Source organism: Mandrillus leucophaeus, unplaced genomic scaffold, assembly GCF_000951045.1.
Source record: "Mandrillus leucophaeus isolate KB7577 unplaced genomic scaffold, Mleu.le_1.0 Scaffold826, whole genome shotgun sequence".
Classification (NCBI taxonomy): Eukaryota; Metazoa; Chordata; class Mammalia; order Primates; family Cercopithecidae; genus Mandrillus; species Mandrillus leucophaeus.
In genome coordinates, this window is record NW_012108986.1 from 564641 (window position 1) to 580152 (window position 15512).

The following is a 15512-nucleotide window of genomic DNA, read 5'->3' on the forward strand; positions in this document are numbered from 1 at the left end:
ATTAGCTGAGTATAGTGGCAGGCGCCTATAATCCCAGCTACTCAGGAGACTGAGGCAGGAGAATCCCTTGAACCCAGGAGGTGGAGGTTGCAGTGAGCCGAGATCACGCCACTGCACTCCAGCCCAGGCAACAGAGTAAGGCTCCATCTCGATGGAAAAAAAAAAAAAAAAAAAAAAGTGCTACATTCTAGAAGGGAAAAGCCAACTGGAAAAATAGAATTATTCTTTTCATCTTCAAATCAGCATCTTCCCTGGCCCCGCCCGCCTCAAAAAAAGACTCAGGAAAGATGAAGCTAAGGAATGCTTTTAAAATTTTTAGCCATTCACTTTTATTACAGGATTCCCACAAATTCAGTAGAAAAGGGGTGGGATACAGAAAAAAGAGTTAGAGAATGGGAGATGTATAATCACTCTATCAAGCTATGCAAACCAGGACTTAAGTTTTTTACCACACAAAGCAGAGCTTTAGTTATGTATAACAATTTCTTAGTGACTTTGAAGCCAGGTACTGTCTTGGGTACTTTTGTATACATTACTTATTTCATTTGAGAAAAAAATAGTTACCATAGGAATTTCACCATGAATGTTCTATCATGTGTTTGACCTTGATTTGGAATCTGATATACGTTTTTTAGAAGGCTATTTTTTAACAGTTTGCACTTCTGACATCTGTTCCTCAGACGTATCAGGGAGGCAAATATTAAATAGTAATTGTAAATAGCAAGTCATCTTCTCAAACCAAGCCAATCTTATTTTAAAATGCATTAAAGGTATGTAAAATAGTAATCCGCTGAGAACTAACAGAAGCACGTAGACATAATGCACATTTGGAGACTTTACCAATGGTATCACAACCAAGCCCACGTCGATGACTATTGTGGTTAATGGAAATGGCAGAAACACCTGAAAAGAGCAAAGTTTGAAAAAATATTAGATATGAACATCCATGAATGATACCTGCATATTTATATAAATAAAAATGCAGAGATACAAGCTAATTAAACAGGCTAAATTAGCTGTAAAGTTGAATAAACCTGGCTTAGAAGTCAGATAAATGCCTGAGTGAAAGGAGACGTTGAAGACTCATTGTCAGGTTGGAGGGAATGGGCATCTAGCATTTGACTGTCCATGAATGGAAATAACTAGAACCATTTGCTGATAAGATCACAATCTACTGATCTGAGTACCATGAATCTGTTAAGAGGGAATTTCTAAGGCCCAATGGAAGTAACAAAAATCTTCTTTGGAAAATATCTCAAGGCAGTAAGAAATTCATGACAAAACAGAAGAACCATCCTCAGACCCTCTGTTACACAGGTAAATACTGACAGGTAAATGTTATAACTTTATAGGCTCAGCATATTAAAAAAAAAATCAAGACAAAAATTTTAGCTAAAACAATTTTCCCTGTTTTATATTTTGTTTTTGTTTTGCCAAAAGCCTTAAAGACCAGTGCTTGGTACCTGCTTTGTGTTAGAATTGTAAGAATTCTCTACAACATTACCCAACCTAGGGAGAAAATTGATATAAGATATAACTGATATGAATCTACATTCCCCAAAGATATATATAACACAGCTAGTCATAATTTATGAAACAAAACCCTTTCATTAGAGGATCATTTGTTGGGATTTAATCATTAAGAATCTCTTCTTGGCCGGGCACAGTGGCTCACGCCTGTAATCCCAGCACTTTGTGAGGCCAAGGCTGGTGGATCATGAGGTCAGGAGATCGAGATCAGCCTGGGCAACATGGTGGAACTCCGTCTCTACTAAAAAAAGAAAAATTAGCTGGGTGTGGTGGCGGGCATCTATAATCCCAGCTACTTGGGAGGCTGAGGCAGGAGAATCACTTGAACTCAGGAGGCGGAGGTTGCAGTGAGCCAAGATCACGCCATTGCATTCCAGCCTCTCCAGCCTGGACGACAAGAGACTCTGTCTCAAAAAAAAAAAAAGAAAAAAAGAATCTCTTCTTAGTTTATAAAGCATCCTTGAAAAACATACTTTAGGCCGGGCACGGTGTCTCACACCTATAATCCCAGCACTTTGGGAGGCTGAGACAGGCGGATCACGAGATCAGGAGATCGAGACCATCCTGGTTAACGTGGTGAAACCCCATCTCTACTAAAAATACAAAAAATTAGCCAGGTGTGGTGGTGGGCTCCTGTAGTCCCAGCTACTCGGGAGGCTGAGGCAGGAGAATGGCGTGAACCCAGGAGGTGGAGTTTGCAGTGAGCTGAGATTGCGCCACTGTACTCTAGCCTGGGCGACAGAGTGAGACTCCATTTCAAAAAACAAAATAAATAAAAAAATAAATAAATAATAAAGATATTTTATCATCTCATGGCTCAGTATCCATTATCAAATAATTGAGAGAAAAGAAAAGAGCACTCCTGGGGGCATACAAGACAAATTTTAGCCACTTGTACTTAAGGCTGCCTTGCCTTCCTTTCTGATGCAAGCATAAGTTGAATAATAATATAAGCAATAATAGCCATCAATGTCAGACCCTGGATTGTTTGCATGCTTTAGCTTACTTAATACATCCAATGTTAATAGGAGGTAGGTATTATTTTTTCCCATTTTAGATCTGAAGAAACTGAGGTTCAGAGGTTCAATAACAAGACTAAACTCAGCTACTAGCCAAGCAACTGGACTTGAGCCCAAAGCTCTTAATGATTATCTTATACTGTTATTTGTGTATAACAAATTTATCCCCCAGTTCATAACTTCTTTATAATTGTATGTATTAGGGTCAGTGATCTAACAAAAGTGTGGATGAGAAAACAGCAAAAGACATATTAAAAGGATCCACCATGTGAAACTATACAGAGAGTAGATGTTAGGGAGGCACATCCAAAGGGGCCTACGACCATCAACCCTGCTGTAGATTCAATCTCTCTCCCTATGTGTTCTCTGAGCTTCCTCTGCAGACCACTAGGTAGCAATTATCACACCATGATTTTTGGTTTACATGACTGTCCAGATAGATTATAACCTGCTTAAAGGCAGGAGCCAAGTCTTAATTCTTTTTCTACTCAGAGTACCTAGCAAGGTGCTTAAAATATAGTTGCCTCTTGACAACTAATACTCAAATACACAGCAATTAAGAGATGACTGGATGGAAGAAGTTGAAAAGAAGGCTAGAAAGGAAAGAAGGACATAAATCAACCATAGTTGGTGATGGGAACATTGCTTTCGTTCTCTCAGCAGTTCTTTCTTATATTTTGTATTTAGCGAGAGTCAAACACTCCAAAGAGACTGCCTAGATTTAAATCTTGCTCTAATCCACGCTGTGTGAGCTTGGGCAAGTGACCTAACTTTTCTAAGTCTGTTTTCTTATCTGTAAAATGGGAATAACAATAGAATCCACCTTTCTGTTACTGAGAGGATTAAAGGTGATCATCCAAGCCAAGTTTTGAACAACCTACCTAGGCAACCAAGATTATTTTATTATTCTGATCATCAGTGTCAGGGCCATCTTTCTCCAATAACATTCTTATGCTACCAAGTTTTGCTGCTTATTTGTTTTTCTACAATTAAATGGTTGTCTCCTCTCCTGTGAAAAATTTTTTCATCCAGACTGAAAGTCAGTTTAAAATAAGTAAAGTTGAAAGACTGGAATTTGCCAACAAAGTAAGTTGATGTTTCAGAACAGTGGATGTTATCACTTGTGACCTCACCTTGCCTCTTCTGTTTCTCATCTGCTAAATCTGACCCTGACTGTGGAAGACATTCATATGCATAACTAGTTACATAAGTAGACAAAATAATATCTGTTCAAAAGACTCATAATGATCTGTCTAACCATCCAGAGAACTGTTTTTCTCTCTAATAAACCATTAAATGGAATATAAGAGACTTTATATTGAGTAACCTAGCCAATAAAAATGAAAATTAAAACCAAGACCAGATTATTCTTATGTTTCACAATAACTGAGTATTCAGAAGATCTACTTATAGATGCCTTGATTATAATCTGAAATACAGTTATACTTAATATCTGTTCTTTCACACAGAAAAGAATTAGAAAATCAAATTTTACCTTATAAGGTATAGATAGATTGGGTTCCTGGTATCTCCGCCTTAGTATTCCTATCATTAATAATATAGACCATAATGAATTCGTGAAAAAAATGTAGTTTATCAAATCAATTAGACTTGTTAAGATAATTGCAAGGGATCCCAAAGTGACAAGTAGCAGCACAGCTGTAAATGGAGAGGAGTGACTATTAAGTGTATTAAATAGCAAAGGCAGCTGGCCCTCTTGGCTTGCAAGATATATTGGTCTCGATGATTTAAATATAGAAATCAGAAGGTTGCTAAATAATGAAGTAGAAATAGCAAAAGGCATAATCCATGCCAATGAGGGAAAAACTCGATTAGCCCATGTGATAGCTACAGCATCTGCAGGAAAACAAAAATACACAAAAGAAAACGTGTTAAAAGAGAAATACTAATGATAAACCTTTTAATATTATTTCAAAATAAAAACATAAACTTAAGGAATAACATTCAATTTGCTTAATTTTATTGTTTATTTCCTTAGTTACACTTATATAACACCTTTTAAAGGTGTCTATTTGAGCCCTATCACACTGTATTGTAAATGGTTATCATTTTATATGTCTTCCCCAATAGACCAAGAATGTTTTAGAGGGCAAGGACAATCCATTTATTTTCTATAAAACTAGTGGATCACTCTGTGACAGACATATAGTAGGCTTTCAATAAACACTTGTGAAATGAATTGATTTTGTTGAATGGACGATTGAATCCATGCTTATTTTCTAAAACTAGTTTATAGAGTCTTAATAGTTACATTCAGAGGCCAAAAAGCATAGTGCAACACTACTGACACCAGAATGAGACTTTCCCACAGCACAGCGCAATTTGAAATACTTCGCAGAAAAAGGAACCATGTAGATGAAGAAAATAAATTACACACCATTAAAAATATGTATGACATTTGGGACTTTTCTATAGACCAGTAGCTCTCAATTGGAGCTGAATTTACTCCTCAGGGTCATTTGGCAATGTCTGGAGACTTTTTTGGCTGTCACAACTGGGGAGGTAGAAGGTTGCTGCTCGTATCTGGTGAGTAGAGGCCAAGGATGTTGCTAAACATCTTATAATGCACAGGACAGTTCACTACAACAAAAAATTATACAGTATGAAATGTTCATGGTACTGAGATTAAGAAACTAACCATTAGAGAATATTCTACTTTTTTTTTTTTTTTTTTTTTTTTTTTTTTTTTGCTTAAAGATAAGAGACCTTACGGGTACTAATTTAATAAAAGTCCACAGGAAAAACACGAACCTGTGAAGAAAAGCATCCACTGTTTGTGAGAATTCACTTGATTCAGTTCATATTATGTGAATATATACTAGGACAGATCACTTGGTCAGAGAGAAACAAATTCTCAGTTTTTCAATGGAATGAGCACAATGGGGCCTGAGGTCCCTGGGGGTACGTGTCCTTGGAGCCTATGCTCTTGTACCAAGGTAGGTTTCTAGAGGGACTTTTGGGACATCAACATACTGGCTTATAACACAAGGTAGGACTCCCCAAATGTGACAAAATTAAAATATCATTAATAGCCCTTGTTCTTAAAGATCTTTAATTTTTGTAACCCTTTTTAAATAGTCTCAAGTGCCATTTCACTTGTTTTCCTTGGTGCTGTTCTACAACTTTGGATCTTCCTTAAAAATATCTCCTGTCTCATTTATTGTTCTTTTCAGGAAGATATTGTTAGTTGTTTTTCCTGGACACCCATACCTCCATAAATTTCACATTTTCAGTCACATTTCCAAAATATTTCTTTCCAGTAATGCAAAGGAAATTCCCCTTCAATTTCCCAGTGTGCATTCTATAAACGTGGTTAGTTATAACTTGAGGAGGATCAGGTGCAGCTCTGTCAGTGCTGACTGGCAAAAACGATACATCTTTCTACATCATCTTTAGCTCTATGCCATAAGAGATGTTTTTTCTTTGTTAGACTTTCCACATGTTGTTTCTTTTCTTTTAAAAATTATTTCATATATGTTTTGGGTGAAAAGTAAAATAAATAGCACTGAAGCACATAAAGTGAAAAGTAAATGTCCCTCTCTTCACCAACCTCCCATTCATGTGCAGCAAATGTAACCACCATTAACAGCTGTTTGGATCCTCTTCCAGAAATTTTGTATGAATGTGTAAGCACCGATTAGGGTTGTGTATGAGTGTACATGTTTGTGTACGCTCACTTAGGCTTGTTTTTGCAGGTGCATCTTGCTCTTATTGGTACATTTGCATGCATCTAATTATTCTAGCAAATTCTCAGCATTCCATTATATAACTGTCAATGACTTTATCTACCCATTTCATATTGTTTTATTTGTAGTTTATGTTCAATTTCTTGCTAATATAAAATGGGCTTTAATGAAAACACTCATGCCTTCCATTCTTGATAGTTGTTCAAGTCTCCTTAGAGTAAATTCTTAGAAGTGGGACTTGTGAGTCCAAAGGTATACACATTTTAAAATAAGGATGATGTTACAAAATTGACCTCGGAAAATAATTGCATTAATTTACCAATAAATGATTCTAAAATTCTCACTTTCTCTTCAAAATTCTTTTATTATTATTTTTAATTAATTTATTTATTGCCTATCATTGGCTATCTTTCCAAAATTCTTAACCATATCTGGCTACTTGGGACCAGCTACGTTTAGGTTGTATCTGGACAGGGAAACCTTCTCAGCTTCTGCTTCCATAAAATGTATTTACTGTTTTAGATTATCTTGTCCTATGCCAATTTTCTCTAGTTTTAAATATGGCATGGAACTCTCAAGAAAACCAAATGTGAGCACCCTGTCAGCAGTCTGTGGCAGGACTTTGGGAACAACAAAATCCTCAATTTTCAAAACTGGGACAGGGGTCCTCACTACGTCATTTCCATACACATTGTTCTAGAAGAACACCCTTCCCTTCTCAGTTGTGGTACTTATTCACAATAAAGGCTTTTTGTTTCCCTAGGAGGAAAATATGTGAAGAAACAAGTCAGAGCTCTGACATGGACACAGACGAAAACATTACATAATTAATACCATTGTTTCTTTTTCTATGTAAACCACAAATATTAGAATCTAATATTTATCACAACCTGGTATAATTCTTTCAATGTTCCTTAAATAAAATGTAGCATACAATTCATGCCATATCATAGATGCTCTATATTCATTTGGGAACTTTTCACATTTTTTACATATACCTGTTTGAAAAAAATACATCTCTTAATCTTTAAAATTTCTTAATTTGAGAACCTAGGTTTGGGCCTGGTGGTTCACGCCTGTAATACCAGCCCTTTGAGAGGTCAAGAGGGAGAATCACTTGAAGTCGGAACAGCCTGGCCAACATGACAAAACCCTATCTCTACTAAATATACAAAAGTAAGCCAGGTGTGGTGGCCCATGCCTGTTATCCCAGCTACTCGAAAGGCGGAGGCACAAGAAGCGCTTGAACCCTGGAGGCGGAGGTTGCGGTGGAGGTTCCGGTGAGCAAGATTGTGCCACTCAACTCCAGCTTAGGCAACAGAGCAAGACTCTGTCTCACCAAAAAAAAAAAAAAAAACCCTATTTCTTTTGCTTATAAGTTCCTCCTTATTATACAAATTTTGCACCTTAAAGAAAATGTGTAATATTCAGTGCAAACAATAAAGTAAAAATCATATACAATATCATTCCTGTTGATCACCATTACTAGCTACTTATTTACTGTTTTACATCATTATATTCATCCTGACTTTTTCCTCATTATTGAATTATAAACATTGTCCCTTTTCTTCAAGTGTCCATCAACAATATCATCTTTTACAAATCACAGAATATTCTGTTATATAGATTTCCCATAAATTTTTTATTTGTTTCAAGTTTATTGGATATTTTTATGATTTTTAATTTTTGCTATCATACATAAAGCTATGATTACTATACCTATACATGTATTTTTTCATGTATGACTCTGATTTTTTTCTTAATTTAAATTTCCTGTACAATAAACATGCAGATATTTGGACTCAGAAACATTAATTTAGAATTTAAACAAAAAGTCTAAAAATGATATGCCTAAAAAATAAGCATTGTAGCCAAATTACAAGTGATGATGGTCAAAATACTTCATGAGTTTTCCACACATGCCAAAACCATTGTGCCGCCTACAAAATTGCTGTAACCATTATGACACCAAAGGAGATATTCATGACTTTTTAACAACCCGTATGGATGGAGCACTGGTAGTCATAACAGACGCCAGCTTCAACGAACCATAACAACAGTGCTAGCTGACCAGCAGCCCCGACCACACCATCAACTTTGTAAATTTATTCTTTACATAATCAAGGTAGTTAATAAATCACTGCTTGTTCTGATCTGAATTTGCATTTGGTTTGTTCTCACAGACACTCAGAAGCTTGATTACATCTAGTTTAGAAGTGCCTAAGATACCTAGACCATTATGAATCAGCACTGATACCATATGGCAGCACCCTGCAGGGCAGTAACATAAGAATTGAGGCAAAGTTTACCAGAATTTTTTATCAAAATCTCCCTTAGGTTTGCCTCCATGCCTCAAAGATTCACCAAAACAATAATAGCTGCTCAAAAGAGATTAGTCCTGAAGGTACTGGGTGATAGATTTATCTCATGAGGTGGTTTAATGCTGACTTGAGGAAATTGCTAGTCTTCCACTTCCCCTGTTTCTCATTTCTTTCCAAATTTCCTTTTATTCCTTGAATCTGTTACTCATTTTTAAAGGTATATTTATTTAAGATTTTCTCATTCTTTTACTCTTTATTCTACAATTTGGCTTCTAAGATAGCTATTTTTTGGTCAGATTTCCAATATGTTCAGGACCCTTTGCCACCATGAATTTCAGAGTTGTTCATGGTAAACCGTATTGTTTTATACATCAATATTAATTATATGCATCAATTGAACATTAGCATCTACTCTTTTGACTGCCAATATTCTACATTTCAACTTGATCATTTTTTGTGACACCTGGAAAAACATTGAGACTCAAACATTTTGAAAGTTTTACAATAGATGTAAACACTGATTACATAGTGTCACTCTGGTGAGATGAGATCATGAAAGGAATACTAATATTTTGAATCTGATCTACACCATACATCAACATTATATACATCTTTCCATACTATCAGAAAAGGCATAACCATGCTTAAACATGAATATCTTTTCTAAGACAAATCATTCCCTTTGGCCCTCTGTTATTTTAGAAAATTATAAGTTGATTATATATATAGAATAGTGAACAGTAAACAGTGGTCCTGACTGGTGAAATGATAGTCAAGGTATGTTGAAAGGACCAGCACTTTATTTATTGTTTTAGCCATTTGCATACAAACCTGAAGAGAGAATTTCCCTGGGTGTAAGAACAGTCAGATAGGAAATGTTAACCAGTAAATAAACTACAGTCACCAGAGGTAACGCAGTAAATATGCATTTGGGAATTGTTGTTCTGGGTTTCTTCAGCTCCCCTATAACACAAAAGAGGACAAAATCATAATTGGTAAACATTATTTCTAAAATTCATTATTTTTAGATTAATATTTTTGTATTTGTATAAATTTATGGGGTACAAGCATACCAAGGATGGTTATGCCTTTTCTATGATTGTATTACATGCATAGATTGTGTGGTGGTCAAGTCAGGGTTTTAGGGTATCCATCACCTGAATAACATACATTGTACCCATTAAGTAATTTTTCATCAGCCACCTGTCCACTCCCTCTCCCTTCCAAGTCTCTATGGGTCATCATTTTACTCTCTACATCCATAAGTACACATTTTGTAGTTAATTATTAATGAGAAGGTATAATATTTCTCTTTCTATTTTTGAGTTATTTCACTTAGGACGGTGGTCTCCAGCTGCATTCATGTTTCTGAAAAAGACATGATTTCATTATTTTTTATGACTGTGTAGTATACTGTGGTGTGTATACATATGTATATACAAACACACAATAGTGTTGTGATAAACGTGAGTGCAGGTATCCTATTGATTTGTTTTCTTTTGGATAGATAGCCAGTAGTGGGATTGCTGGATCAAATTGTAGTTCTATTTTTAGTTCTTTGAGAAATCTCCATACTGTTTTCCATAGACATTATACTAATTTACATTCCTACCAGCATCGCTCCATGTGTCAAGAATTGGGCTAGGCTCTTCCTATTCATTCAGCCACCACCACTACACATACACTGAAATGCGCGCACACACACACACATATACACACAAGCACACACTGGTGGACTGCTACACACCCACCTGCCTAATATAGCTAAATGAAGAAAAATATGAAATATGCTTCATTTTCTCCATAGATGGTAAAATTTCTGAAGAAAGACTGAAGAATAAAAAATGAAATTGGAGCCCGTAAGTCCTGTACCATTTGAAGCCTACTTACGTGTTTAGCCTCATCTATTAAGTCCAGGCACTGAATTTGGATAGTGGGAATCCAGCAGTGAGTAGAAACTACATGAAGTTTGACCTCAAGAAGAAAAGCTACACATGAGTTAAATAATTGCATAAATAAGAGGTTAAAATAATAAAACTATGGAAAGTGTCTGTATGAAAAGAAACTAAGTGCTATGGAGACACATTATGTGACAATGTGATAGTTTCTCTTGCTATCTGTGTTTCATATATAGACAGATACAGACAGACTGGCCTTTGCAGTTCCTCAACAATGTCTTCTCCCTTCTTGCCATAGGGTCTATTTTCTTATGTGGAATGTTCTTTCCTAGTTGCCTAGTTGACCTCTACCCTTCCTTCAGATCTCAGGAAAATAATTACTTCTTGGAAAATGGGAAAGGAAACTCTCTCCCTGGCTAGCAAAATTTTCCTATTATACATTTCTCATATCGTATATTGAAAGGAGTTAAAGAGTCCGTCATAACTTCTCTCTCCCTGTATGCTCTTGACCATTCCTTTATGCCAATATTAAGTGCAAAGAAGGCCGAAACAGTTGTAATTTAGCATCATATAGAGTGGATTTTCTAGGACAGTTTTATGTTAAATATTGTTCCATTCATCACACCGTTTCCCCAAAGTTTGTCCTACCCGGAAAATTGCTCTGTGCCATGAAGAAATGATCATCTATAACCATAATATACAATGGCACCCTGTGCCCTGCCCAGTGGCAAGGAACAAAGAACAGACCTCAGATCCACCGGAAGCCAATCATTTTCAGTATACAAGAAAATTTATCTCAAGAATTTAAACCAAAGGTCAAGAGAAAAGCAACATAATGGTTTTAAAAAAGAAAGGAAGATGAGAAAACAATTTTTTTTTAATTTCTAGAACTTCCCTATTTTTTCATATTAATTATTTATTTTATAGAGATGGGGGTCTCGCTATGTTGCCTGGGCTGGTCTTGAACTCCTGGCCTCAAGCAATCCTCCAGTCTAGGCCTCCCAAAGTGCAGATTAAAAATGTGAGTCATCACGTTCAGTCTGCTTCCCAATTTTTTTTGCTCCTGAAGATTGGTTGCCCAAATCTTCCTTAAAATATAGCACAATCCTTTAAGTAAGTTCCCCTTTTATTGCTTAAGCTAATGTGAGTGGGTTTCTGCTATTTAAAACCAAATCCCCTTTGCTAATAAATATCTATCATTTGACTATATCAAATTTCTTCTGTCTGTGTCTGCCCAGGGGTTGCATCTAATGCCCATGGGGTACACTAATCTGAGCTGATTAAGAACTTGAACAGTAAAAAATTTGAGGTTTTAATTTTAACCCTGCCTGCACCACTTACTATTGTGGGACTTCTGGACAATGTATTGGCTGTCAAGGTTTCAATCTCCTTATAGTGAAAACTATAGGGACAAAAGGATTCCAATCCTAGTGTCTAGCATATAGTAAGTGCTGAATATATGGTTGTTGTTAATTACTATAGTTATTAAAGCTTTGGGACAAAAGGGCAATTTTTTGGATTAATTGTACTTTCTTCTGAGCCTTTTACTTGTTCTCATCATGTACTTGATTTGTAAAAAGGAGATGGAGATTACAATTTCATTTATAATAAAAAGTTATAATAGCCAGACAGGCAACAAATATCCTTGACTCTTGAACTTAGAAGATGGGTATTCCAGCCAGGTGTGGTGGCTCACATCTGTAAACCCAGCACTTTGGGAGGTATAGGCAGGTGGATCAATGGAGCCCAGAAGTTAAAGGCCATTCTGAGGAACATACCAAAACCTCGTCTCTACTAAAAATCCACACACACAAAAAAAATTAGCGGGGCATGATGCTGAGTGCCTGTAGTCGCAACTACTCAGGAGGCTGAGGTGAGAGGATCAATTGAGCCCAGAAGGTCAAGGCTGCAGTGAACTGTGATTGCACAGCAGCACTCCAGCCTGGGTGATAAAAAATAAAAATTTAAAAAAAAGATAGGTATTCCTACACCTTGCAAAGTCACCTGTCTACAAATCACAATTTTGCAGGTAAAAGTGTTACTTAAAACTTAGATGTACTTAAGACTTATTTTGTAAATTAACAACTCCAGCACACACTGAAATTCCTCCAACTTTTGTTCACCACTACAGGCTTGTGAGGAATTTCATAACAGTTTATAGGTCAGCATGAATAAATTCTGTAAATATGTTTTCAGCTGACAATAATTATCTAACAATGACACATCTCTGCAATGGGATACAATGAAACTGGCTCAAATAAAAATCCAGAAATATTGCTTCTAGCCTTGAAAGCAAGAAACAATGAGAAACTTTTGCTCGTTATGCCAGCTGCTGAAATTGGCCCATTTAATCACAAGCCACGTAAAACAGAAATATCCTCATAGCTTTCTTTTCTCAATACCTTATTTTTAACTCAATGCAAACTGACTTCCTCTCGTGTTCAAAATTCACCAATGACTTCTTACATTATCAGTGACAGTGCTCTAACCAGTCCTCATGCTCCTTGACTTCTGAAGCATTTAACCAGATAGATTATCCCCTGCTTTTTGAAACATATTCTGATTTTCCTCTATAACACTCTGAGCCTCCTCTGGCTTCTTCACTGAATCTTCTTTCTCTACCTCCTGCTTAAAAGTTGGCATTGTCCAGTCATCTGCCTCCCTCCGACCCTATGCCATTTTGTCCTTCGTCTCTCTATGTACTTGCCTTAGTAATCAACCGTATGTATTTTGTCCTTCATCTTTGTATGTACTTGCCTTAGTAATCATATCTAATACCAAGACTCTCAGATGGAAACCATTTTGTAGTCACCTGAGGTTACATACCTTGTCTTCTATCTATGCTGCATGCTTCTATTCTCCACGGCTTCACTCATAGTTTTCTGGAATTTTGTGGGTTCAATTCAAATTGCCACCTTTTCCACTCAGTGACAGCAAAAAGTGACCTTTCTGCTGATTTCCAAAGTAATTATATTGTTCCGTTATGGCTATCCATTAAATACTGTATCAAATTATTTGTTTATAAGGCAAGAATTATAGTGATTTTAAACCATGATATACATTTTGCAGATAAAAAAAAAAAAAGAGACTGGAAAGGAGAAAATACTTGCTATAGTTGGTAATGGCAGACCCAAATCTAGGTATTGCCTCTCCTACTAGACTGTAAGCCTCTTTGATAAAGACTGTATCTTACTCATCTTGAGGCACTAGTACAGGGTTTTAAAAACAGTCTTTGAAAAGATGGTGGCTACTCAAATGATTTCACGAATGATAGATAAATTAGTGGCGGAGGACTTGAGATTTTAAAAAGTTTTGTTCAGTAGTTAAGAGTCTGATACATATTTAAATAACAAGGAAAAGAACTGATTTTTTTAAAAAAATTGAAGTTGAGAAAAAATTAAATAAAAGAATGTGAAAGAAAAGTCCTTAAGGTGATGGAAGGGAAAAGATAAAGAATTCAAGGGAAAAGACTGACTTTGAAAATGAAAAGATGAAAACTTCTGTTCTAACATTGAAGGGAAGGGTATATAGCCTCAGAGCAATCTACAATATGTATGATTCTCTACTCTTTAAAGATACTTAAGAACCTACAAAGAGCAAAAAGCAGAACTACCATTTGACCCAGCAATTTCACTACTGCGTCTCTACCCACAGGAACAGAAATTGTTATATCAAAACGACCTCCGCACTTTCATGTTTATTGCAGCACTATTCACAATAGCAAAGTCATGGAGTCAACCTAAGTGTCCATCAATGCATGACTGGATTTTTTAAAAATGTGGTATATATACACCATGGAATATCATGCAACCATAAAAAGAATGAGATCATGTCTTTTCCAGCAACATGGATGCAACTAGAGACCATCATCCTAATAGAAATAATTCAAAAACAGAAAATCAAATACTGTATATTCTCACTGATATATGGGAGCTAAACAGTGAGTACACATGGATATACAGAGGAAACTGTGACATTGATGATTCCAAAAGTGGGGAGACTGGGTGGGGGCTAAGGGTTGAAAAATTACCTATTGGGTACATGTTCACTGTTAGGGTGATGGGTACACTAGAAACCCAGACCTCACTATTATACAAATAAATCCATGTAGTAAACCTGTACATGATCCCCGAATATATAAGAATAACGATGCTTAAGAGCATAGTAAAAGTGCAAGGCAAAAATCCAGCACTTGTTGCTCTTCTCTGATGTCCTGAGTGAATCAAGAAGATGCTGTTCCACTTTGGCACCCACTTCAGTCAGCTGCCCAGTGCTGTCATTGCGGTCAAGGGGTCTGAACTGCTGGAGAAGTTCCTGTTTTGGGTGTCCAGGGAGTACTCGTCTGGAGGCTAGCGGAAGGAAGGGAGCCTCTTTCGGGCTCCTATAACCCTGGTTATAGTATCTTTGCATTGTGGGCTAACTTATTACTTATTTATTTATTTATTTATTTATTTATTTATTTATTTTTCTTTTTTTTGAGACAGGGTCTCACTCTGTAGCCCAAACTGGAGTGCAGTGGTGCAGTCACAGCTTACTGCAGCCTCAAACTCCTGGGCTCAAGCGATCCTCCCACCTCAGCCTCTCAGTAGCTAGGATTAAAAGTGTGCACTTCTATGTTCAGATAATTTTTCCAGAAATCTGAGGAGGTGGCCATGTGTGGTGGCTCATGCCTGCAATCCCAGCACTTTGGGAAGCAGAGGCAGTTGGCTCACCTGAGGTCAAGTGTTCGAGACCAACCTGGCCAACATGGTGAAAACCTGTCTTTACTAAAAATATAAAAATAAGCCGGGCATAGTGGTGCACACCTGTAGTCCCAGCTACTCTGGAGTCTGAGGCAGGACAATTGCTTGAACCCGGGAGGTTGCAGAGAGCTGAAATCATACCACTGTACTCCAGCCTGGGCAACAAGAGGAAAACTCTGGGCAACAAGAGGAAAACTCTGTCAAAAATGAAAGAAAGAAAGAAAGAAAGAAAGAAAGAAAGAAAGAAAGAAAGAAAGAAAGAAAGAAAGAAAGAAAGAAAGAAAGAAAGAAAGAA

General features: G+C 36.6%; 1 protein-coding gene across 1 annotated transcript in view; it reads right to left on the reverse strand.

Moving 5' to 3' along the window:
- Positions 1–307: 307 nt before the first annotated feature.
- Positions 308–15512, reverse strand: part of SLC7A13 (solute carrier family 7 (anionic amino acid transporter), member 13) — a 16918-nt gene continuing 1713 nt past the window's right edge. The window contains exons 2-4 of the mRNA XM_011968055.1: positions 9409–9540; positions 4045–4406; positions 308–903 (exon numbers count right to left, since the gene is read on the reverse strand). Of these exons, the coding sequence (XP_011823445.1) occupies positions 640–903; positions 4045–4406; positions 9409–9540 (758 nt within the window). The 3' untranslated portion in view covers positions 308–639. The remainder of the gene's footprint in view (positions 904–4044; positions 4407–9408; positions 9541–15512) is intronic.